Genomic DNA, 26,319 nt, shown 5'->3' with positions numbered 1-26,319 from the left:
TGTAATCTTTCTAACGGCCGCTAGCAGCGCTCGAGTGTTGCTACCATTAACTGCTCTGTCAAAGCTATATTATTATTATTAAAGCTTTGAAAACTCTCTCGGTGTACCGTTATTTCTTTGTAAATATGTGTAACCCATGTATAATATGTATTTGCAACCGCATATTTTTGTATTTATTTGTATTTATTTTAGACAATTATTCTGATATATTTCGCACGGGTAAACGAAAAAGAAAGGGCGGAACAAACGCGGGGTGCCGAGTTTAAGTGGGGACCGCTAAAGGTGAGGGACAGACAAGGAAAGAAGAGGGGGTAAAAAGTTGGTTAAAGAAAAAGGAGATGCGTGAGTAAATATGTTCATCTGATATATTTTTCCCACCCTTACCTTTGGAAATATACACTTTTTTCCTTGGGTTACTTCCAACGGGACCCGGACTCTGCAGGTCTGCATCAAACCTTCAGTACCGGTATCATTTTCCGTTCATTTTGCCGAGTTTGTGTGTAGGTAGCGTTACATCTCTTAGATGGTTGTCTACTATTCATTGAGGTCATATAAAATGCTGGTGAGGTATTGATTTATGTCACAGCATCATGTAACTAATATTTTATTGGCTGAATTACCTCCCGCAATGCTGTTCTCCTCAGTCGGTTTAGAACAGGGGGGTCAAACGGGCGGCCTGCGGGCCAGATCAGGCCCACTAAGGGATTGAATCTGGCCCGCGGGACAACGCTGAGAGAAGCGCAAGAGAAAAACGAGCTGCAGGTTGAAATATGTCCACTTGATGTTGCCAAAGCCAAGTGCCTCCCACAAACACTGTATTTATTTCTCTCTCTCTCCCTCTATATATTGCTTTATCTCACTCTCCTTATCCATTTTTATCTTATTCTCTACCTTTTTTTATTTCACTCGCCGTCTCTCTTTTTTTTTTATTTGTCTCTTTTACTTTCTCGTTCACTCTCTTCTTTTTTTTCCTTTTCTCTCTCTTTTGTCTATTTCTCTCGATTGCTTTCCCCTTCTCTATTTCTCCCCTTCTATTTCTCTCCCCCTCTCTATATCTATATATCTCTCTTTCTCTCCCTATTTTTCTCTTATTTATTTCTCTCTAATCTACCTGTCCGGCCCCCGAGAGAATATTTTTTTAATTTAATTTTTTTTTTCATTTTTTTTTCAATATGGGTATGATTTCCGAATGTACAACTTAAACTTAATGAAAACATATGATTATAAAATTGCTTTTTTAAAATTAATCAAATTCAAAATATACTTTGAAAATGAATTTTGTAATTTTAAGTACTTATCATTTTAGTGAAATGGAATCGTATTGTTCTGAATGTACTCACTACTGCAAATGTTCTCTGCAGTTTTTGTTGGAGGCAATCATCATACAATCTGAAAAATATATAAAAATAAACTATAAAATAAACTCTAAATTGTGTTGATTTCATCAAAAGAGTGCGGTAAACAGGAAGTGGGTGAAAAGACAGTTAGGTTAGTGAAAAATGTTAGTCTTTCTTCCATCGCTCAATATTGGCTTCCACAAAATTCCATTACTGCTCTTTCCTCTCCAAGACGCTGCTCAAATGTTAGCAATTGGGTTAAAAAGGCAACGTGGCGCTCCGAATCGGAGATTTTGCCCCGGATGAGATGTTCTCAAAGGCGGTAAAAAAAGGAACGCAATCCTCTTCCCCGATAACAAAATCACATCGGAAAGCTTGGATGCGGCCCGGCCACATTAAGAGCTCCGACTTAAGGAGATTGACCTTCTATTCAATCAAATGTTCTCTCTTCCACTTAGAGAGGTGCAAAAAGCTCTCACTCCAGTTGAAATGTGAAGCGGGTTGTTTGGGTTGTTTTTTGTCGATTTACCTGCGACTCTAGGGCCTGTATCTTCCCCTCCAACTCTTTGATTTTCTCCTCTTTCTTTTGAGACTCGGCCTGGGCTTCCTGCCGTGCGCTGAACTCCTCGTCAAACTGCAAAAAAAAGAGGACACGGATATGTCAACGGGAAGAAGGGAAACATAAAAACCAGGCGGCGGAGGCTAGCGAGCGAACGGGCGGGGCGTCTCTCAGGAGAGCGGCCTAGGGGCACATCAACAGACGACGGAGGCGTTCTATTCGCGGTCTTCATCACCCGGGAGTCCCGTTGTCCTTTATCTTTGTTTGGGGCCCGGCTTTCATACATGTTGATGGATTTAACCTTTGCGCAAAACCGAGACATGTCACCGCGATGACTTCATGGGCCCAGCGGGGGGAGCCAGCCGGCTGGTAAGACGCTACTAACAAGTAGGAAGAAAATAAAAAAAAAATAATTTAAAAATTGCCTGAAGGTCCTTTGTGTCACGACGGCGCGTTTTAAAAATACATTCTAACCTTGTTTGTTCACTTTTGACCTCACTTAGCATCAATGCTTGTTACCGTGAAAGGGAAAAAAAGAGAAAAAAAATCAAGTGAGTGAATTGATGGTCAATAATCGTATGACTATTTTTTTTTAAATGGATAGAGTAAACCGCCAGGATATGGCGTCCTCGCCTTAAGATAGATTCACTTTTGAGTGTGGAATACGATTTTTCTTCATCTGTACAGCATCCTTTGCTATATTGTAGTTTACTTTTCACAGTTTCACCAAGTTGTGTTCTGCATTTTGCTGTGTTCTGATTATTACTATGTTAAGGTACAGTAGTTTATTTTTTTTTAATTCTATTTTTTTAAGAAAATACAGACGCTCCCCTACTTACAAAAATTCGATTTAAGAAAAATGATTTTTTTGGGGGTGTCGAAAGACATCCGGACATTGCTGTGAATAAGATTTTGTCTGGTGTGCACCTTTTTCTGAGTACAGGAAAGTACTGCAGTGCTTCTTTCCGCCACTACCGGCGTGTGGCGCTGTGAGAGGTCACCCAGCATCCACCCCAAAGAAGAAATCAAGCTTCTACGTCTTGGTTCGTGTGTAAACACACTGCACTGTATCTCTAGCATGCTAAAAAAGTAGACGTTTTTATTGTTTAATATCGCGTGCATCCATTCAATATGGTTGGTATAAAGTCTAAAGAAGACGCCAGCTATTTTATTTGAAATGGAAGAGGAATAAGAAAGCCGGATGCGGTTGAGAAAATGTTTAGTTTTTTCGGCTACTCTCTAACACAGAGGAGGAAGTCGCCTCACCCTTGAACCCCATCTTCCAAAAGTAAGTTAAACTCAACTTGATTTATCTTTATAGAGCATATTATTCTATGAAATGTCTATTTATTTATTTTAGTCCGAAACAATACAGGTTACTTATACAAGCCTTTGCCATACTTATATAAACATCAAACATATATTAAAATTATGTTGAAAAATAAAGTTTTCTACTATATGGGCTTTTCTTATCATGGTTTTATTTTTGTGGAGTAAACCCCGTGAAATACAAGAAAAATAATTAATATGACGTTAACAAATTAGTGCGCATGCCGAGAATGCCTGTCTGCTATTGGTCGTATTAAATGCTGGTTTAGTATTGGTTTGTCACTGCTTCATGAAAAATGCAGACATGTTATTGGCTCAACTACATCCCACCATACCTGGATGTCTTCATCCAGTTCATAATATTGTGTTCTTTACAGATACGTTACAAGTAAGAAATAAAATACCATATCATTTGTTCAATAAATGCGTTAGCTATGGGGTCCAAAATAGCAGTGCAGCTATAGAGAAAAATAAAACTATGGTAACCATGGTAACAAAGCTTGAGCTTATCAAAAACTAGGAAGAGGTCAAATTCATTGCTACCATCGCTGAGCTAAAAATGAGGAGGCGATTAAAGAAAATACATATTGGGCATGACAATCCTAGCAAGTGGAAGGATTAAAATGAGTTTTATAGTAATCCGATGTCTCCTACCGCTCTCTGCATCCACCCACGTACTCCACTGTAGCAGCTCAAGTCACATGACACTATAAGTGTTTTGTTTTTGTTTTGTTTGTTTCCTCTCCTTCCCAGTGATTCTTTGCTATCATGCGACTAACTTTTCATAGTTTCACTACTTTACAGATTTGCATTGTACATTGATTTCTATATTCTGATTGGCTAAAAAGTCCCGAAGATAGTACTTATTGTTCATAAATAATATGTTTACAGTAAACAGTAATTGTATTAGTTTGATGATTGCTTGTGCATAAGTTGTTTGATGTTAAAGCATTTTAAGGTATTTATTGTGTAATTATCGTGAGATATGAACGTGTTCACTTCACTGATTTTGCCTATCATGGGTTAATTTTGGAATGTAACCCCTGTGATAAACAAGGGATCACTGTAGATTAATACATGCAAGTGCTTACTACATCCTATTTTGTTAGTGTAATGATTTTATATGGGGTTCCGGCGATTCAGAGCTATCTACCATAGCTTTGTATACCCTGCTATCAATTTTAATTCACAATCACCACCTCAGAGCTGATTAATGAGGCCTACTGTCGAATATTTTTCATTTCCCCCTATGTTCCGGTCCAGAGCCTTCACTCTAAAAATGTTGGTCTACTAGTGATCCCAAGAGCCAAGAAGAAAACCACAGAGTGTTCTCCATTCGGGCTCCGATTTTGTGGAATGCTCTGCTCCCTGAGATTCGATCTGCAACCTCAGTGGAACTGTTTAAATCTAGGCTTAAAACACACTTCCATTCTATAGCTTAGGAATGATCTAGATTTAGTGTTGACATTATATTTGTATTATTTGTTATAGCAAAATGCATTGTAACCTGGTCATCCGGAGAGGAGGATTGCCGTATTTTCCTCACTATAAGGCGCACCTAAAAGCATTTTTTTTTTAAAAGCTGACCATGCGCCTTATAATACAGTGCGCCTTATATATGGATCAATATTAAGTCGCAAAGTCTTGCAACTAAGGCAAGCAGCCGCCGACTAGATTTTCCCCCGAAGGCGAAGTACTCCACGGTGTATGCTGGGATTTATATACCGGCCTTTCATTTCCTAACCAATGCGTCAATCATCATTTGAATCAGTCACTAAAGTTATTCGGAGGTAAAGGGGGCGGATCCTTTTTATCATTTACAGGCTCGCATAGGCTAAAGGGGCGAAACAAAAAGATGAATGTGAATCACACGTTGGGTTTCACTACGGCATAGAGAAAACATTTTTTACCATTCTGTATTTGTAAATATTTTACTCTCCTGAATTTACTACACTCCCGGTTGTAAGAAGACCATGGTTACGTATCATTATTGAACGTGATGGCTGCAAGAGAACTTAGGTGAGCTATGCGGCTTTGTATTTTCCCGGTATCTTGTTTTAGAACGATCTTGATGTTTCTGTGATGAGTCTATTTTTAAACTAAATTCAATTCAAAGTGTTTATTGTCATATGCACAGTAAAGAACCCCGTTTCCCTGCACAATAAAATTCTTACTTTGCTGTCCACACAGTTGCCAGCAAAAAATAAAATGGAAACTAAGAAATGTTTGGCATTTCTTGAATCCCAGGACTTTAACCTTCCGAATGATATTTGGAACGATGCATTTGAGTGGTTGGTGCCATTGTACAGACACTGTTTCCGTACATGTCTGAGACAAGCATTTGCTTCTTTGCAAACTTTCGGAATGTTAAGGGGGTAATAAGTTTGACTGAACTATCTGACTGTTTTGTCGACGTTCCCATTGTAGCGCCTTATAATCCGGTGTTCCTTATGTATGGAAAATATAGGACCAAAAACTATTTTTTGGGGGTGCGCCCTATAACCCGGTGCGCCTTATAGTGCGGAAAATACGGTACCTCATGTGTGGTCCCTTTTCAAGGTTCCTTCATTTTCCTCATGTTAAGGTTTTTGAGTTTTTCCTTACCCTCATGTAGGTTTTAGATCAGGGGATGGTGTCATAATAGTCTGTGTTGTGCAATGATCTGTGGTCTGTGCAGCCCTTTGAGACTCTCTGTGATAAAGGGCTATACAAAAAAACTCGACTTGTTGATTAGTGTTTAGTAAGTAATATGACTTATAAATGTGTGTTTAAAGATGGCAAGTTTTGAACATCATCTGAATATAATTGTTTCATGCTGATATTAAAACAACGTGGAAGCGGACGAGCCTCACCAAAAATATTGCGTTCGATTTCCAGCACAGAGCGATGGAATGTACATTAGGGAAGCCTCTCTCCGAGCAAAGACGCATCAAATCACCTGCGCAAAACTTAAACGCAACGCGGTGGTGTGCACGAATCAGAAGCCGGCCATTGATTCTTGTAATGCTGATACGGATCATGTAGCGTCGCGGCCAGGTATTGATTAAAGCATGGAAAATCGATAGCTTGTCTGGGAGCGCCGCGCAAGAAAAGACTTTCCTGATAGGACTCGGCCAAGCAAAGGGACCCGTTGAAGTGATTAATGCCGCACCTTTTTGGAGTACTCGGCAGCTTTCTGCTCGCTCTCTTCAACTTTGGATTTGTCCACACACTGATCTGCAAGACAGCATACAAATACACACATCAATACGTTGTCGGATCCTTACTGTGCTTTATTATGTCTCCCCCACCAGGTTCTTAAAACAAAATACATTTTTCATTGGCATGTATTTGTTTCCGAGAAAGATTCAAAGAAAACCAATTTTTTCATATCCAAGGTCGGCTTCAGTCATTTTTGGAAAAATACTGCATCAGCCACTATTGAAAAGGTAGAAAGTAGGTAGGTTTGTTGGTTTCTGGGTATTTGTGAACAGGGTTGGGTAGGGTTACTTTAACTTGATTACTTTCAATGACTTTTGGATTACTCCAATACCAAATATGCTCATAAAAGACAAAATAAACTAAATATGAATAAAATGACTAAATTTGGTGCAGGCTAGGGGAGTAACGGAATTGTTGGCAAGCTGTTTGGATTTATTTTCATTTTGTTTCTGTCGCATTTTATGTCAGTTTTCCCGGAGATCAAAGAGATCAAAGCCAGGAGAGAAAGCTTACCGCGTGTTGTGAGTCATCATTTTATTCATATTAATTTCTTTTGTCTTTTATTAGCATATTTGGTATTGGAGTAATCCAAAAGTCATTGAAAGTAATCAAGTTAAAGTAACCCTACCCAACCCGGTTTGTGAAAGAGTACAGTATAATGTGTATTACAGGATAATAGTGTATGCATAAGAGTATAGTAATATGTGTGAGAGAACAGATTAGCGTGTGGGTGGGAGAGTAAAAGTATGTCTGATTGAGTATTGTAGTGTGTGCATGAGAGTATAGTAGTATTATTGTGAGAAGATAGTAGTGTGTATTAGAGTCTAGCTAGATATATAGGTCGGTAGGTAAATAGGACATATGTTGGTCAGGTGGGTACTAAGTTGTATAGGTAGGTTTAGTCGGTAGCTAAGCAGTTTTCTGGTAGCTAAGTAGGCAGGTAGCTAGGTAGGGCAAGATAAGTTAGTATTATGCCAATAAGTAGTAAGTCAGGTAGGTAGCGTGGGTATGAAGGTAGGTAGGTAGGTAGGTAGGTAGGTAGGTAGGTAGGTAGGTAGGAAGGTAGGTAGGTAAGTAAATAGGTAGCTGGGAGGGAGATAGGATAGTGATTAAGTAGGTAGGGTAGGTATGGTCGGTAAGTGGCTAGATGAGTCCACAGGTAGGTGTGTATCTAGTTGGGTGGTTAACTAGGTGGGTATGCAGAGAGGTTGGTAGGTTGCGAACATGGTAGGTAGGTTAGTTTGATAGCAGAGTAAGAAATCCGGTAAGTAGGAAGATAGATTAAATCCAAATAGTTAGATTGTTAGCTAGAGCAGCTAGCTTGTGATAGTTGGATTTATAAGGCTAAAGGTGGGCCTGTACGTAGGTGTTAGAGAGGAGGGAAATCAGCTTAGTTAGTTAGTTATTTAGTGTGTTATATTGTTTTTTTTTTAATGTATTAGTTCATTGTGTTGACAAGTAAGGCTCAGGGTTGGGTAGAGTTACTTTAACTTGATTACTTTCAATTACTTTTGGATTACTCCAATACCAAATATGCTAATAAAAGACAAAATAAACTAAATATGAAAAAAATCACAAAATTCTGTGCAGGCTTGAGGAGTAACGGAATACATGGAACGGCAAAAATGATGTTGGCAAGCTGTTTGGATTTATTTTCATTTTGTTTCTGTCGCATTTTATGTTAGTTTTGCCGGAGATCCAAGAGGTCAAAGCCAGGAGAGAAAGCTTACCACGTGTTGTGAGTCATCATTTTATTCATATTTAGTTTATTTTGTCTTTTTTAAGCATATTTAGTATTGGAGTAATCTAAAGGTAATTGAAAGTAATCAAGTTAAAGTAACTCTACCCAACCCTGGTAAGGCTAAATATGCTGAGTGGGTACATATGTATATAGGTAGGTTTGTAGGTAGGTTAGGCATGTTGGCGTGTAGGTTTTAGGCAGGTGAGTAGGTGGGGCATTTTGGGTGGACAGGTAGGTAGGTTGTGTGAGTGAAAAACAGACTGATCAGTGTGGTTTCATTGCAAACATTTCACTGTGGGTGGTTTTGCATTGCTATTTATCATCATAATATACCTACAGATGAGCAAAATGTGTTTCCAAAATTTCCTATTTGCTTGCTTGAAAGATAAATTCTCATTAGATTGCTTAAATCTCTCTGAAAAATAGTTATGATTATGGAAGCAACAACCCCCTGGTGCGAGGACAAAAAAGTGTTCAATAGAAAAAAAGTACAAAGACAGAAGAGATCTGGGTGTCTTGAAATTGTGTGTGGGTTCGCAACTTTTGGAAACGTTCATGCAGCTTTGTCGCACCTCAACAAAATGTTTCATAAAGTTTAATGATTTTTTTGTGGCACAGTCGGATCCATAGTTGAACAATAGACACAACTGCAATGTATTGAATTTGTCCTCAAGTTAAAAAAAGAAAGAAACCATTGTTATAAAACACGTTCTAAATGTGTGTTGTGTGGTAGTGGGTGCCAACATGGTTGAATTGGTTCTATCTCAGCTTATTTATTTTAGTTTGAGCAAAGGAAGAGATGTGCACATGGATTGAAAATGTTCAATTTACCGATGAAGCAATCCCTTGATTTCCAAGTTTAATATAGGAGCAATTTTCCTTATCCGGGATATTTTGATACTGTAAAGAATTGCGGGTCTTGTCGTACAGGGACAAATCATGGGTATTGGTTTATATTGAAGGGACATTTTTGTTTAATTTTCTACCTCCCAAAATAATCACGTACAATTTGAGCCTGTTACAGACAGGGTATCCACACAGTGGAGAATAGTCCCAGAATGCGACTCAGACATGGCTGTTGTGCTGTGATTGGTGGTTTCTGTGGTTTCGGCCCTGATTGCATTTGCTTGTTATCGTTCCTCGAGAACTAAAGGAAATGTCAACGACCTGCCGCTGACGCCCGTTATACAGAAAAATAAGTGTAGCGTTCTTGACAGTTGACGTCCATTTCTATTCAATTTGGATGTATGAAATGTGCTCATTTGATCTGTGGGTAAAAAAGTCGAAATGTTGTAATTAGTGGATAAAATACAGTCAAACCTTTCATTTAGTTGCTGTTATTGTCATGGTTGCCATGGCGGCCAATTGGCTGCGCCCGTACGTGTTGGCCCCACCCATGTGACGCCAACTGCGGGTCGTTGAGAGATTGGCTTTCTGTCTATATTAAGCCGAGCGCTCTCTTGCTTGCCTTCTCATCCCGTCAAACGAACTTCTGCCCCACAAGACGTAGGTTCTGATTCGGTCCTGTTTTCCTATCGGTTTTCCAGTCCAGTATTGTTCTCGTTTATCTTTGCCTTGTTTAATTTCAGGTTCCAGTTTTGTTTCCGTCTGTTTTTGTCCTGTTTGTTATTTTCTCCAGTTTTTGTTCCCATCTAGTGTCTCCTGTTTATTTTTGATATCCTGATTCGTTATCTATCTTGTCGGTCCCGTCCTGCCCGGTACGACCCCATCTGTCCAGTATCGACTCGGGCTATTGGAATCGATCTTGTTGGTCTCTGGCTTCCAGTCTTTCCACGCCAGACCAGCCGCCTAACGTGCATGACTCCCCATTTCCCGCAAAATACAGGCTTGTGTGAGAACGTCACGCGATCGGGTCCTGATCCTGTTCTGGTTCTTTACAGTTATGTATTGTAAAAAGAATCTTGGCAAAAAAAATGGACAGATATATCCTTAGAACGGCGTCATACTGGAAATGTCTCCTGACCTTACCGCTGGGTTTTGTATTTATTTCTTATTCAGCGTGCATGTTATGGAAAAAGATGCTACACTGTATTCAACGCGGCAGTGTTTAAAATGAATAAAAAAAGAAGCGGCTTGTATTCCAGAATTTTCAGTCATAAAACCAACAAAATCAACAGCAAAATTACGAACCTGTATTACCTTCCGAAAAACAGTCACATGATCATTTGAGCTAAAAACAAAGGCACGTGGAATTAATTTGTATTACATTTTTCCCCTTTGCCCCCTTTGACCAGCTCGGTGGCCTTGGGGGTATGGCGCCCGCCCCGATACTGGGAGGTTGTGGTTCAAGCCTCGGCTGAGTAATTCCTAAGACTTAAACATTGGTACCCGTTGCCTCCCTGCTTGGCGTTCAGCATTAGGGGTTGGAAATGGGGAGGTTGGTCACCTAATGACTCCCAACACCTCAGTTGGGTTGAGTGAGGGGGCTGGGAATCCCCTCCTCTGAATCAATCTTCCAAAAAGAGTCAGAAATGACTCTAGCCACCTCCCACTAGGGGGATATGGCTGTGGTATATATATAAGATTTGTCCCCCGGTTTAAAATGTAAAGACACGAGCATGCTTTACCCACATGATCAGATTGCTCACCAAAGGCATGTACTCGTGATTATTTATTTGTTTACTAGTAAATGAGTCATTGGAATTGGTCCAATCGGCACCCAGGAAACAGAAGGAAAGCAGTTCTCCGAACGCCGCTCTTAAAGTGACATTGAAATTCCACAATCTGCACAGAACTAGTTCATAGGAGGGAACATTGTATAGGAAATCGTAAATGTTACCAATCAGATGGGTGAAGTCGACGTCCAATCGGCGACTGTATCCAAAATCGGGGTCCATCCCGCTTCGATGCAAAACCACCTGAGAGACGCATTCCTCAACCACTTTGTAGTACTGGGGCCTGGCAGGGTCACAAAGCATAAAGCAGAACAATTACAGGAGGGGATGATGGACAGAAACCTGACACGGCTAATTAAGCGTATATTAGTTCCCTATCCGAATTAGAGGTCACAAAATACCAAGATGAAGCGTAAAAAAAAAAAAAATAGCCTTGTTAAATTTGATCACTTTCCTCGCTACCGTCGTGAGATGAGGAGATAATGGGTGATCCGAGTGTCTACAGGGGGCTATTTGAGTAAATCATACTTGATCTCTCATGAAACATCATACTTTCTTACATGCAAAACTATATTTCAGGCACAGTTATACCTATGCACAAACACTACTATATTCTCCCATTCATACTACCATACTATACTACATACTATTATAATCTCGAACATACCGTGGAGAATAGTCCTAGATTGCAACACAGTCGAGTTTTTTTTATTTGTTTGCTGTTGTCATTGGTGGTGTCTGTGGTATGTGTCCAAATTACATTTGCTTGTCATCGTTCCTCGAGAACTAAAGGCAACTTCAGCAACCTTACACGGATGCCTTTCGTACTGAAAAAGACGTGCTACGTTTTTGATAGTTGACTTCTACTAATGTTTGGATCTATAAATTGAGCTCTTGATGTATGGGTAAAAAAGTCAAAATGACATAATGCGTGTTGTAAATGTTGAATAAATACAGTCAAACCTTTCATTTTGTTCCCGGTATGTAGTATAAAAATGGTGTTGGCAAAAACATGGAGAGCTTTATCCTTAAAAGCGTGTAAAACTAAATGGTTTCTGACCTTGATGTGGTGATATATCTCTTCCTTTTGTTTCTTTTTTTTCTCAGCTTTTCACTACTTTTTCATTTTGTTTTTTTTTTCTTTTTCGATATATTCCCATTTTCCTTTAAGTCATTTTGTGCATAATTTTGCATAATATTTGGTCATGTTGGGATTAAAGAAGCTAAAACAACCCGAAGAGCCGTTTAAGACCCGGGAGAGCCGGTTCCTTGTAGTGAGCCGAGCCGAATAAGCTGGTTCCCCGACGAATTCTACTAACTATACTAAACTTTGTTCTCCTACGACTCGACTTCAAAATACCGCATTTAGGACACAACGTCAGGGGAACCCGTGTATTTTTACCTTCATGCACTGTAACTTTGACGTGAGTCGCTTCTTAATTAGTAATTTTGAGCTCTCATTTTTTGTGCGCTGGCTAGATTTTCTTGTGCGCAAAGAATGTGCGAGCAGTGCGCAATTGCGCACGCGCGCAGCTTAGGGGGACCACTGTATACAATATTGAGGTTTTAAGGCCATCTAAACATGTAAAATAAAATGATGCTTTTATATTTGTTTTTTGCTAACCCAGGGTTGTTTGAGTGAGAATGTATAGTAGTGTATACTAGTATGTATGAGTGCATAGCATTTTAAATGTGAGAGCAAGTATGATTTACTTCCTAAAGGGGCTCTCTTACATCTCGGTTTCAAGGTGACGTTAGGACCTCTCACGTAATCTGCAATCATATTTGCCAATTAGTGACACCATAAAAAGAGATATGTAAATCTAATCAGCGTAACGCGCGTAATTGAAGGCACAATGGCCAGCAAAACACGTTGGCTTGTTACGAGTTAGCGCGGTTTTCCGGTTGCATGGTTAGCAAGGAGCGGGGAAAAAAACGGAGACGGCCGGCAAATGTGACCTTTTTGGCGGTGGAACTATCATCTTTAATTGCTTGTGACATTTAGCAAATAGATTGCCATTTAAGATGAGTTCCTAACTGAGAAATAATGATTTTCTAAGCTTGACTTTGACCCCAGCTTCATTTCGAAATTCCTGGGGCAAAAAGTTTGGATTTGTTCTGGGTTTAATGAACATTAACTATCGGGGGAAGAAAAAAAACTGCTTCATAAAGTTTGAATACAAATAATTTAAGCATATTAATTATATGTATATGTATTAAAAATGTACTTTTAATTAAAAGTGTGCTTTGTTGCAACACTGTCCCAAGTGAAAGTATAGCTGGCAAAATATTTTTTTGTACTTGCTATTTTTGTATTATGTGTTTAATCTATTGATCAAAATATCTATGCGAGGTTAGCAAAAAAAAAAAACAACAACAAAAAAACCTTTCTGAGCTAGTTCTATTGACATAGTTGTGTCTTATTATGTTTTTATTCTTGGATGAAAATGGTGAAACTAAGAAACAGACTGTTTCAAATGCAGTCCAAATGCCAAATAAACCCCCCAAAAAGATGAATGAGGAATAATTCATCCGAGGGTGTTTGTGAATTGCAATACTTGCAACACAAGGACCTGCAATGGCGATTTCAGCAAGTAAAGTAGTTTGAAGTTGCATACAAAACCTTTAAATCTGTATGTGTTTCAAAACCAATTTGATCAAAATGACTTTGTTAAAGCAAATATGTTATGAAGTATAATCTATACATGTAGCATGTATGCATGTCCATTCATTAAATCTATATTGCATGGAAGGAGACCAAGAGGAAGGCCACGATTGACGTGGATCGGTGGTGTTATGAGTGCACTGCAGGAAAGTGGTCTGAATATAGTGGAAGCTAGATGTCTAGTTGGCGATAGGAATTAGTCGACGTTTAGACGCGTTGTAAGGGACGGGACGGGCACCTGTATGATGCGGCAGGGGTAAACCAGCGCAAGCTGTCGGGCCCAGCTGTTGAACAGAAGAGTGTGTTGTGTCACCCCGACCCGAGTGAGACAGCCACTTTCTAGTGTCCCGTTTCATCTGGAGGGACGAAAGCATGACCAACCTGGGTGCCGAGGTGCCCAACTTGTTTGGTTGTTTGGGCATTTGGGTTGGCCATGGTCAATTTTGTGGTGTTTTTTTTGCTAATTTCTCATTTTTTCTTTGTTTTTGAGTATCTGTTTGTCTTGCTGTTGGTCACCCCTCTCAAGGGATATGACCAGGGTAGATAGATAGATAAATAGATAATTCTAGAATTGATTTATTCTAAAAAAAAATGTATATAATAAGGTTAGCTTGCATTGATATTTATTATATGTATTTACTATTGAAAATAATGTGATATAATATGGTGGACTTTCACTAACTAAATTAAAAATAGATAAAGCATGAAAGGTTATACTTACTTATAGATAGATAGATTGCATATGTGAAAAAATGGATAGGCCTACTACGTTATGTGTTTTCCTCATATACTCAGATGAGTCTCTGTATTGGCAGATACAAACAAATCCAATTAAAGTTTGCCAGCTTTTGTACCTCTCAACTCAAAATGTTTGCTCAACCAAGTTGTAAACACTTTTACAAAATGCCTTGTGTAAATGATTCTAAACACAAAGGAGTGTCCCTGCAAGACGCCTACCCTTCCGAACGAGCCGTCACCTTGCGGGAGGACAAATCACTTTGGCGGACACAAACAAGCGCGAGCCAAAGTAAAAGGGGAATGAAAATAAACATTTAGAGCCATTTATTTCATTATTAACATGTGTTTGGAGTATGTCTTCAAAGCCGGAGGACGTCGTTCTTCAAAGCCTGAGCTGGCATCTTCGCCCACTTGCGATTGGATGAAGCTCGCGAGCGTCGCCTTGCTTGGCTTAAGCCCGGCGCCGTACGGCTTACAACTGTCACCCGCGCACTCCCTGTTATTATCTCAATAAGCCGCCCTATTTTCTCGTCGCCCTCCATCCTATGCCGCTGCCAGCCGTTCGTGGCGAAGGCGAGAATGACCCAGAACTGTCAGGCCTGTTCCCGGTAGGAAGGGCCAGAGCCCAAAAGAGCCAGCCCATCGCGTCCCTTCCCAGTACCCACCTCCTCCTATTTTATTTTTTACTCTGATTTTTCCAATACCGCCACTTGATCCAACTCTGCTCCACTCAGCCACTGTAATCCCCTTTATCGACGGGCTCCCAAAGAGCGCATCTGCTCTATATTTACGGGGTGGGTTTGATGTGCTCCCATTCATTAGGCTTGCACCGAGAGATTAATTATCGAAAATAAACCAAGCCCTCGAGGGAAGAGCGCGTCTCATAGCGATGACAGTCGACATGGCACAGGATTTGGACGCTCATCAGATACAAATGTATAAAAATAAAAATGTCCTCCTCACCCCTGGTGGGGTGGTGTCTGTATCATCCTCAGACCCAGGTCATCTACCGGAGGCCTGGGAGTTTGAGGGTTTAGCACAGTACCTTAGATATTCCTAGAACTGCAACCTCCTGGACTGATGTTTCAGATCCTCCGATCTGTTGGAACTACTCTTCAAGTTTGGGTGTAGTTGCATCGACTGCCCCCCCCCAGTATTACAGAGGACCACATATGTTCCAGCTGCTCTTTTGCCCTTGGTACTTCCCCACTTTTTCGTGTTTCTTCTTCCTGATGTATGCAACTGGGATCGCACCATCTTATATCACCACCCTCTTCTGCTCTTTGTCATACACCACTATGTTCGGTTGGTAAGCCAGGAGGTGCTTGTCAGTTTGAAAGGCGACGTCCCACAGGATATTTGCCCAGTTGTTCTTAGTGACCTTCTTTGGTGTGGCCCAGTGGGATAGTGGTACAGAGACCTCTTGGTACTTAGCGCTTGAGTTATTCTTGGGTTTACTCCTTTGTGAATTTTAATTGAATTGTCTTTCAGAGAGAGCACAGACCGCAAGAAGCAGATTGTGTGTGTGTGTATTGGATGGATGTGACTGCTTGTGTACGCAATTCCGGTGTATTCTGTCAGTCACACAACCAGGGTGGGCATGCACAGTCTACATATCTGAATCAAAACAAGCTGGAAAGGGCCACTAGGTTTTAGCGGCTTTTTACATAAAGAATAAATGTATCAATTAAATTGGACTCTATGGAAAGTCAGCAGAACGCTAAGAAATGCTGATCACCAGTGAATTATTTGTGGGATTGTTAGTGTTCCAGAAGCGACTCAGGCGGCCTACTACCATTGGCTAGGCTAACAACTCTCATAAAACTCCGCTGAGGACCCTGGATCTTGCCAACGCCAGGTCCATTAGCCATGAAACGGATGAACCGGATCAACAACTTGCGGGAAACCGCTACATTCGGGACAATTTTATTTTAACTACCACAGATATTTGTCTCTAATCCAGCTAGCTGGCCGCGCTCTCAAGTGTTTTCTTAAATTGAAAGGAGAAGACGTCTAATTTAGTTTTACTTTTGTATAATGACAATAAAACCATCCATTCAAGTGTTATTAAAGACGCTCGCCTACTTGCGAACATTTGACATACGCAAAATGGTAGATACGATCATTTTTTTTCGGGATTGTCAAAAAATATCCGGACATTGCTGTAAGATCAATTTTGTATGTTGTGCACCTATTTCTGAGTAGAGGACAATACTGTAATGCTTCTTTCTGCCGCATGGCGCTGAGAGAGATCATCCAGCATACACACCGAAGGAGAAATTTGTCTTTTAATTCCTGGTTCATGTGTAATTATAACAATGTACACTGTATTGCTAGCGTGCTAAGAACTTTGACGTTTTTATTGTTGTATATCTCGTGTATTAATTCAATATGTTTGGTGTAAAGTGTAAGGAATAGGCGAAAGTGGAATAAGAAAGCTTGATGTGGTTGAGAAAATGGTTGGAACACTTTTTTTCCGGCCACCTCTTGAACCCCATCTTCCAAAAGTAAGTTAAACTCAACTTTATTTATCTTTATAGAGCATAGTATTTTATGAAATGTTTATTTTTTTGTAGAAAACAATACAGGTTACTTATATGAGCCTTAAACATACTTATATAACCCTTAAACATACAAAATACAGCACTAAAGCAACTTACGAACAAATTCAACTTACGCTCATTTCATCCGTAAAGTCAGGCAGCGTTTGTATTCGAGTTTTATTTGGAACAAAAACCATGCTGGTCATACGAAGGACAATCCAAGTCACGAGCATTCCCAGAGGCTACCACTAGAGAGCGCTCATAACTATTTTGTGTGGAATTGAAAACAACTGTTTGATTGTTTCTTTGTTTTGTCCTTTAGGAATTAAAATACACCACAAAAGCTGAAGATGTATGTACCTGCAATCAAACTGGTATCTGCACATATAGTTTTAACTGTAATAATACATTATATTTCATTATATTGTATTTTAAATCTGTATTCCTCACATTACACTGTTTCTCTTGGCTGTTGTGCAAACCAACTTCAGCACGCACTGGTCTGAAATCCTGCATGTAGAGTATTTATCAACATATCTCAAAATTTTCTTTGAATCACCTCATGAGTGCAAATGACTTTTTTTTCCAGCTGGCTGTGCGAGTGCTACACGGCCACTAAATCCGAGGTGGAAGCGCCGGCAATTTTTTTGTCAACGTGAATCTCTTTCCCATCGTTTCTTCTTCATAGATGAGCGATGCATTATTTATATCTCCAAGGGTAGACCAACTTGTCCATGATAAATTCATCTCTCCTCTCTCATCATTCTCTTGCTTTACGACATTCTCTTTTTTTTTATAAGTCTGCTGTCTGCGAAAAAGACCTGACGCAGCAGTGAATTTATCATTGTCACTTGATCGAGGCCGGTGACTGACAAGTTTTTTTCTTCAAGGGGTGAAAGTTAAAAAAACAACTCTTTAGCGGGATTTGAGAGTGTGATGCCGATAAAGAGCAGTCAGGGAACTTTTAAGATTTATTTTAACAGCGAAACATACTAATGTAAAAACGTGAATTTTCCAAAAAACAAACAATTGAACCGTTAAAATGAGAACAAAAATCCAAATGATTGGAATAATCTAAAATTATGGTAATGTATTTTTATTTCAATTTCACCTACCCAGCTATCTACCAATTTATGTATGCACCCATGTTTTTACCATAGTAACAGCATACCCATCAATTTATCTATAAGGCAATCTACCTACCCATCTATCTACCTACACATGTGCTCACCTACCTATCTACCCACATGTATATATATATATATATATATATATATATATATATATATATATATATATACCATCTACCTATCTAATTATGTATCCATAAACTGTATCTATATACGTCCCCTACCTATATATTCTACCTACACAGCTATCCGTCTACCAAGCTACATAGCTAACCATCCACCCATCTACCTACCTATTCATTTTCCCATCTACCTTCCTTATCTAACCACCTTTCTATCTACTAACTCATCGATCCACATACCTATATATCCATCTACCTGACATTCCATCTACTCAGCTTCTTAGCTATATATTCACTCATCAACCTATCTACCCATCTACCTACACCCTGATGATATAGCTACACATACATCTGTCTATTTACGCTCAGGTGGTAGAGCGTTCGTCTTTGGATCAAGGGATCCCAGTTCGAATCCCGTCTCGCCCGTGTTACATGTCGAAGTGTCCTTGGGTAAGACACTGAACCCCTAAAACCCCCAATAAGCAGGTTAGCGCCTTACATGGCTGCAGGGCCGCTATTGGGAAATGTGGAGCATATTGTAAAGCGCTTTGGGAAGTCATTGACTTGAAAAGCGCTATATAAATGCAGATCATTTCATTTCATTTCATATATGCCTACCAAATATATATGTATATATAAATGTATAACCTTTCAACTCATCTATTTAACTTCTCTTCTATCTACCTACCCATCTAACAAGCTATCATCTACCCAGGTTAGCTAGCCATCCAGCAATCTACCCATATATATAAATATAAATATATTTATATACACCTACCGACCTACCTTCCATATAAATACATGTATCAATCCATCGATTCATTTTGGCAGTGGAAAAAACGCTGGCTTAAAACACATTTTCAAATAATGTGATTGCCTAGGTGCTTAATAAGACAATGATAGCACAATGTCGTAGTTGAGGTCATTTAAATGGGATTTCATGAGAATAAATCAAGTAAATAAAGACATATAAAGAAAGTCTTAATGACACTTCATTAAGACTTTAAAAAGAGATACATGGTCAAGTATGCATATTTGAGAGTTGTGTAACGTCCCACTCACTTGATATAGTAGTCGTTCCTGATGAGCAGCAAGTGTTGCAGGATGGACAGGAAGTAAGCCTCGGAGCCCGTGTCTTTCACCATGTTGGATAAGAGATGATACACCTCGTTCATGTCAGTGGAGGCATCTTAGTTAAAGGAAACAAGCCGGCGACTACAATGGGCCTCATATCAAGCAAGGAATCATTCACACCTTCTTCTCAACACCATTCAAATGCACAGCTTGATGCATTCTTGTTTTCTTTTCACACCTCTGCTTCCTGACAGGCATCGTACAGTGAAAGCAAACACAGATGCGATTCCTCTTATCACTTTTCTCCGGGGAGCTGAAAATAACTGATAACAGCTAACTTTAAGGAGAGGAGGAAGGAGACAAAATAAAAAAAAAATAAAGATCTCCCTCTGGTATACCTGTCACTCTGATGCTTGGACAAAAAATAATTAGGTGATGAAAAAAGTTGGAACTTTTAAAGGCTATCACAAATTATTACCATGCAAGTGAGGAAAAAGGCTGAGTTAAAAAATGTTTTTTTTGGTAATACATATATAGAGATAGAGAAAGACAAAGACAAATAGAGGGAAACAGAGAGAGAAATACATACATATAGAGGGATAGATAGAGAAACAGATAGAGATATAAATAAATACAGATAAATAGAGAGATAGACACAGGCAGAAAGAGGGACAGACAGACGCACGGACAAAAAATTAAATTTCATGGGCACAGTCCAAGGGGGCAGGATGAGAGTAAGACCGAAAATAAACTGGGCCTCAAACATTAAAGAATGGACTGGACCGCAAAACTGTCCAGGAAACATCAACAGTGGAGAAAGTTCTGTCCTTATTGTTGCCCAGACAACCAATGGGGTTAAGGGATTTGTGATTTATATATATATATATATATATATATATATATATATATATGCACCCTACTATTTTGCTATTTCTCCCACTTACAAATCATGGAGGGGTCTGAAAATGTCATTGTACGTGCATATCTACTGTGAGAGATGAACTAAAAAAAAAAAAACTCAAAAGAATGCATGATTGTTTAACGATTTATTTGTGTGATATAGCTGCAAATAAGTTTTTGAACACCTGAGAAAATGAATGTTAATATTTGGTACAGTAGCCTTTGTTTGCTATTATAGAGATCAAACGTATCCTGTAGTTTTTCAACAGGTTTACACACACCGCAGGAGGGATCTTGGCCGACTCCTCCACACAGATCTTCTCTAGATGAGTCAGGTTTCTGGGCTGTCCCTGAGAAATAGAGTTTGAGCTCCCTCTAAAGATTTTCGATTGGGTTCAAGTCTGGAGACTGGCTGGGCCATGCTAGAACCTTGATGTGCTTCTTACAGAGTCACTCCTTGGTTTTCCTGGCTGTGTGCTTTGGGTCGTTGTAGTGTTGGAAGACCAAGCCACAACCCATTTTCAATGCTCTGACTGAGTGAAAGAAGTTGTTCCCCAAAATCTCACAATACACGTCCCCAGTCATCCTCTCTTTAATGCAGTGCACTTGTCCTGTCCCATATGCAGAAGAACACCCCAAAAGCATGATGCCACCACCCCCATGGTTCACAGTAGGGATGGTGTTCTTCGGATTGTACTCTTTATTCTTCTTCTTCCAAACCCGCTTTGTGGAATTATGACCAAAAAGTTCTTTTTTGGTCTCATCTGACCACAAAACGTTCTCACATGACTCCTCTGTATCATCGAAATGGTAATATGCAAACTTAAGACGGGCCTTAACATGTGCTGGTTTAAGCAGGGGAAACTTTCGTGCCATGCATGATTTCAAACCATGACGTCTTAGTGTATTACCTACAGTAACCTTGGAAGCGGTGGTCCCAGCTCGTTTCAGGTCATTGACCAACTCCTGTTGTGTAGTTATGGGCTGATTCCTCACCTTTCTTAGGATCATTGAGACACCACGATGTGATATCTTGCATGGGGTTCCACTGCGATTGAGATTGACCGTCATGTTGAGCTCCTTCTATTTTCTAATGATTGCTCCAACAGTGGACCTCTTTTCACCAAGTTGCTTGGCAATTGTCTCTGGTGTCTATGGACAGCTCTTTGGTCTTCACCATGTTACAATTTAAAGTCTTACTGATTGTATGGGGTGGACAGGTGTCTTTATTCAGCTAGCGACCTCAAATAGTTGCATTTGATTCAGGATGATACATGGAGTGCAGGTGGACTTCTAATAGGCGTACTAACAGGTCTTTCAGGGTCAGAATTCTAGATGATACACAGGTGTTTGAATACATATTTGCAGCTGTATCACACAAATAAACTGTAAAAAAATCATGCATTTTGAAATAGCAGGGTTTTCAAATACTTCTTTTCTTCAATGTATATGTGGTATAAATACATTTAAGGGGAGCGCAATGGGGCAAGGCACTCGTTTGTAGACCAACAATTACACTGAGAGTCACTTTTTGTGATTGAAACTGACTTTCACTCCGCGTCAAAGGAGGGGAAGAAAAAACCTCAGGTTATTAAATTTGCAAAAGGTATTGATTATGTGTCTTCTGTCAGCCTGGCCCAGAAGGGAACACTGATGGCTCCGACATCTAAAACACATCCTTCATATGTCTCAATCTGCAAAGCGCCTCATTCTTCAATCACTTTTTTGCAACACTTTCATCTCACTGTACTGCATTAAACAGATGGATACACGTATATATATATATATATATATATAAATATGTTTAAATATTTGATCTGTGCTCGTCAAGTTTCCAATAGCCTTCAGCGAGTTTAAGAGCTATTGAATATGTTGTGAGCACTAAGTAGTTGTTTGTTTGTTTGTTTTTAATTCCCTGAGGAGCGTCATTCAGTTTGAAAAAGAAAAAAGTGCAATAAGCTTCTTAAAAATAAACGTGCGCGCAGAAAAAACAAGATGAGCAGCAGCCATGTCACCATGAATTAGATCTTCTAAAATATTTACAGAGGAGCAAAATGATGAGGTGACATTTTCACTTTATATTAAATTTGGCGTCACATGACATTATTTTTGCATCGCTGTTCAGAGAGAGGACATAGTATTAAAATGTGTAGTTTGGTTATGAAGTTTTCATATGCACGACATGTCGGTACAATATGTCATAGTATATGGAATTTATAAAAGGTTTTGAGGAATTTTAAGGTCCTGACACATGCATTTAGTCGCTGTAATGTAGTTTTATTATGTACTGTCTAAATTGAACCTCGTTTTCAATAGATTGTATTGAATAATCATTTTCGAAAAAGCCAATATTAAATCTATAAAAAATATGAAATTATTTATAAGAAATATGATAAATAAATAACGTAATATAACAAAATATATATATTTTACACAATATATATATATATGTATGGTGTACGAGTCTCTGCCATTGAAAGGCACAGTAAATAGTCTTAAATTGGATTACATTTGTATCTGTATTGGATATCTATGAGTTACAATCATACACTCAGGTTTTACTCCCTCCCACTTTTCCTTGTTTGGTGATGCACGCACTGGGTCTAATTTTTACCCCTCACCTGATGTCACCCGTCCATGTTACCATCCAATCACACCTCTCCCTCTGCATTGTGTATACATTACATTTCCTTGGCTCGGTGCTAGTTTTTTGCCTAACTTCTCACATGCTGAGCCCTACTGGATTGTCACTTTTGCTGAATGAGTTTAAAAATCACCAGCTCCTAGCCTGCATCTCGGACCACGACTGTTGCCTCACTCCTGACGACCTGTGCACGGAATCCTGTCCGAATAAAGATATAATTTATTGCACTGGTTGCACGATCAAAGAACAAGCACGGCTCACTAACAGTGGAGAAGGCTGTCCAGAGTTGTGTCCTCATTGGTGACCCAACAAGCCATTCGGTTAAGGGATTCACAAACAGTGAATTAAGAAGTACCGTATATGTATTTTTATTTATTTTTCTGTAAGGGGAAATACTCGAACAATACAGCGTTCGAACACCGATCCCAAACAGATTAGGGCATAATAATTCCAAGCATGAAATGCATTGATAGCCGTGGCAGTAGACGATCCTCTCAAGTATTGTACCTATACATTTCACGCAGTGTTTTCGCTGAGCATGATGCCTGAGAGAATTACCAGTCCTGTGCGATTCAATTATGGCCTCACTAGTGCAACATTGGAGAGGACATAAGAAGGAGCTCAAGAATGGGAAGGTATCCAAGTAGCTCTATCTATCACTAAGCTGCAGACATGGACCCAACGTAGAAAGCCAATCCATTCAATGACCCCTCTCCTCTCTCACTCAATGAATATACATGAGAGGTAGCGGCAGTGGGATGTAGGCCAGTCAGTGGTCAGGTCAATCAATCACCGTTCCGAGGCTACTTCATATTTATGAGCGCTCCCCACAGTCACCTTTTTGGCACTGGGACCCGAGATGGACACGAGGGGAGCTGCTCATGCGGGTCAATAATCATGGAAAAACAAGAGGTGCGTTCAGGTAACAAGAAGTGTGGTATTCTGTACACCAGTGGTCAGCAACTACCTGACATTGGACTGGTACCGGGCCGTGGGTAGTTTGGTACTGGGCTGCAAAGAAGAAAAAATGTGTTCTATAAGTTTGATCACGCTCAAGAAAATCAGTAGTGATGATGTTTTCATTTGGGATCCAAGTATGTATCACTCAGTTTGTCTGTCTGTGTGTCTATGCATCCAAGACGAGGGGTAAATGAGTTTAGACCACTATAGTTCACAGTCAGATAGGTTACCCTAGATATGAGAAAGCTAACTCAGCCTTTTTTATGTTGCTGATTCTGTATTTTTGTTTTCTTCAGAAAGACAGTCACTTATCTCAGGCCAGTAGGACATTGAATATCAATACCAGAAGTCAGGTAGGTCACTTTAGAGGTGAGAATGTCCAAAACAAATGGACTCAGCAATCTTAGTTTTGCTGACTCGGCAGCTTTCCAAGAAAAACATTCTACTCTCAAAGGCCAGAATGTGTTTAGCCAGGATCGTAATATTTCCCAATCGATCAGGTAGGTCACTCTAGAGGTGAAAATGCCCCAACACTTTTAGTTTTGATGATTCAGGAGCATTCCCCAAAAAATATCCTCCCCCAGGCCAGAACAAGTTTGGCCAGGATCACTATCGCAGGAGCAATCAGGTAGGTAATTCTACAAGTGAAAATGGCCCCAAAAAACTGACTCAGCACTTTTGTTTCAGTCAAGAACAACATTCAATTTCAACACAATGGCTTGCAGACATTTAGAAAGGTTGACCTATATTCAATAAAATGCCCAAAAAGTCAAATTATCATTTTTCGTTTTGCTGACCCTGCGCTTTTTTTCTCTCCCCAGAAAGACATTCAACCTTCCTAGACGGAATAACAAAAAGCCCTGACTGCATTTATTTCTGTTTTTAATTGGGCTGCTGACTCAGAAGCTTTACCAGAAAAAAAAAAAAAAAAATCTACTCACTTAGGGCACACTCTCAAGTTTGGTCAGATCACAATCTCCCGAGCAATCAGGTAGGTAACTCTAGAGGTGAAAATGCCCCCCAAAACACTGACTCAGCACTTTTGTATTTGATGGCTCCCCCTCTTCTAGTCAAGAACAACATTCGTCTTGCAGACATTTAGAAAGGCTACCCTATATTTAATGAAATTTCCCCAAAAATTAAACTCAGCACTTGGTTTTGCTAACTCATCATTTTTTTCCAGAAAGACATTCAACCTTCCTAGGTCAAAACCATATCAACACATGTATGTTAAGGGCAGTAAACTAGGCTTCCCCTCACTGCCCCCCAAAAAACTGATTTAAAAAAATGGGGTTGCTAACTCAGAAGCTTTTCCAGACTAAAAAAACATTCTACTCTCTTAGGCCACTCGCTTAAGTTTGGCCAGGATAACAATATTTTACAAGCAATAATCTAAATGTGAAAATGCCGAAAAATGTATAGCAATGTGTGTGGGAGAGTATAATTGCGTGTATAAGAGTATAGTAGTATATATGAGAGAGTAGAGTAGAGCCTGTGATGGGTATGACTGTATATATGAGTATAGTTGTGCATCTGTGAGAGTATGATGTCATATGAGAGTGTTATTTAATTCTCAAACGGCCTATTAAACATTATTTTTATTAATGTTGTTATTAAAAATGTTATGATAGGTGTTTATATCATCATTATTATTCTTGTAGAAAAGTAAAAACATGGTTAAATGCCACCCTTGGGCCAGGGCGTGAAAATATTACCAGACACTGAACCGGTCCGTGATACAGAAAAGGTTGTTAAAGGCAGAGGCGCTGCCGAGGCATTTGCAATGATACCCCGAAGCGCCGCAATCGATACGCCACATTGTCCTTGGAAACAAACATCGGGCCGTCTCATTTGTGAACCCGCTCAAGCACATCATTAATCCAAGATGGCTTCTATTTTTTTTCCGCACGTTTCACCTGAGTGTGTCAACATAACGTGTCACTCGTGGCGGCGCTTTGTGTCAGAGGGACAAGTGTGGGATTTGATGCGAGAGAGGAGGGAATTTAAGAAAAAGCTGCGGACATCTGCATAACAATGTCAGGTGTCTGGAACGTCGCCTCCCGGTGCCACTCATTCATACATAGCCCCAGAGAAGATTGGTGAATTATTAATCAGCTCGGTGGAGAAGTTTCGGGCTCAGGGTTGAATTAGTGCCAAGGTATTAGCTTCCTTTTGGACACCTGAAGAGGATTTGAGGAGGACAGACACAAATAAAAAGGAACGTCCTCAAAACTTTGGAGTTGCAAACTTTCAGACTATATCGTGAGAGCTACTGCTGCACTGCCATTGTATTATGTTGCTGTTGTTCTTGCTAGAAGTAGTAGTAATGCCATGATTGGTGGTAGTAGTAGTAGTAGTACGTCTTGGTGTTAAAAATAGCACCGTAGTTCTTCTTGGTATCAACAATGTAGGGCAGTGTTGATGAAACGGGTGTAATAATAACTTTTGTTTTGTTGAAATTCCTGCTGAAATGTGTTGTATAGTTTTTGTGTAAGTGCAATGATGAGTCCAACAGTGCCACCTGCTGGTATGGGGTAAGGTTTGGTTTGGCTTTTGATCGTGTGACCGGAAGGCGGGGTTGGTTGGCAGTCTACAGCGCGCTGCTAACGGTAAGGCACGATCTTTTGGTGCTCTGCAAAAAGTTATATTTTAAACATTAAAAAACACAGCTGACAAATCTCTCAACATGCACAGTAATGTGATTGATGTTGTCAAGCTGTTAGGATTTATTTTCGTTTTG

The 26,319-nt window shown here is 39.7% G+C and overlaps 1 protein-coding gene across 1 annotated transcript in view; it reads right to left on the bottom strand.

Moving 5' to 3' along the window:
* Positions 1-26,319, bottom strand: part of diaph2 (diaphanous-related formin 2) — a 364,287-nt gene that overhangs the window by 23,821 nt on the left and 314,147 nt on the right. The window contains exons 15-18 of the mRNA XM_088343854.1: positions 19,064-19,180; positions 10,968-11,086; positions 6,377-6,441; positions 1,867-1,971 (exon numbers count right to left, since the gene is read on the bottom strand). Coding sequence (XP_088199980.1) covers positions 1,867-1,971; positions 6,377-6,441; positions 10,968-11,086; positions 19,064-19,180 — 406 coding nt within the window. The remainder of the gene's footprint in view (positions 1-1,866; positions 1,972-6,376; positions 6,442-10,967; positions 11,087-19,063; positions 19,181-26,319) is intronic.

Source organism: Urocampus carinirostris, chromosome 9 (genome assembly GCF_059441175.1).
Source record: "Urocampus carinirostris isolate Australia breed hairy pipefish chromosome 9, RoL_Ucar_1.0, whole genome shotgun sequence".
Taxonomy (NCBI): domain Eukaryota; kingdom Metazoa; phylum Chordata; class Actinopteri; order Syngnathiformes; family Syngnathidae; genus Urocampus; species Urocampus carinirostris.
The sequence above is the reverse complement of the archived record's forward strand: the minus strand, read 5'-3'. Positions and strand labels throughout refer to the sequence as shown.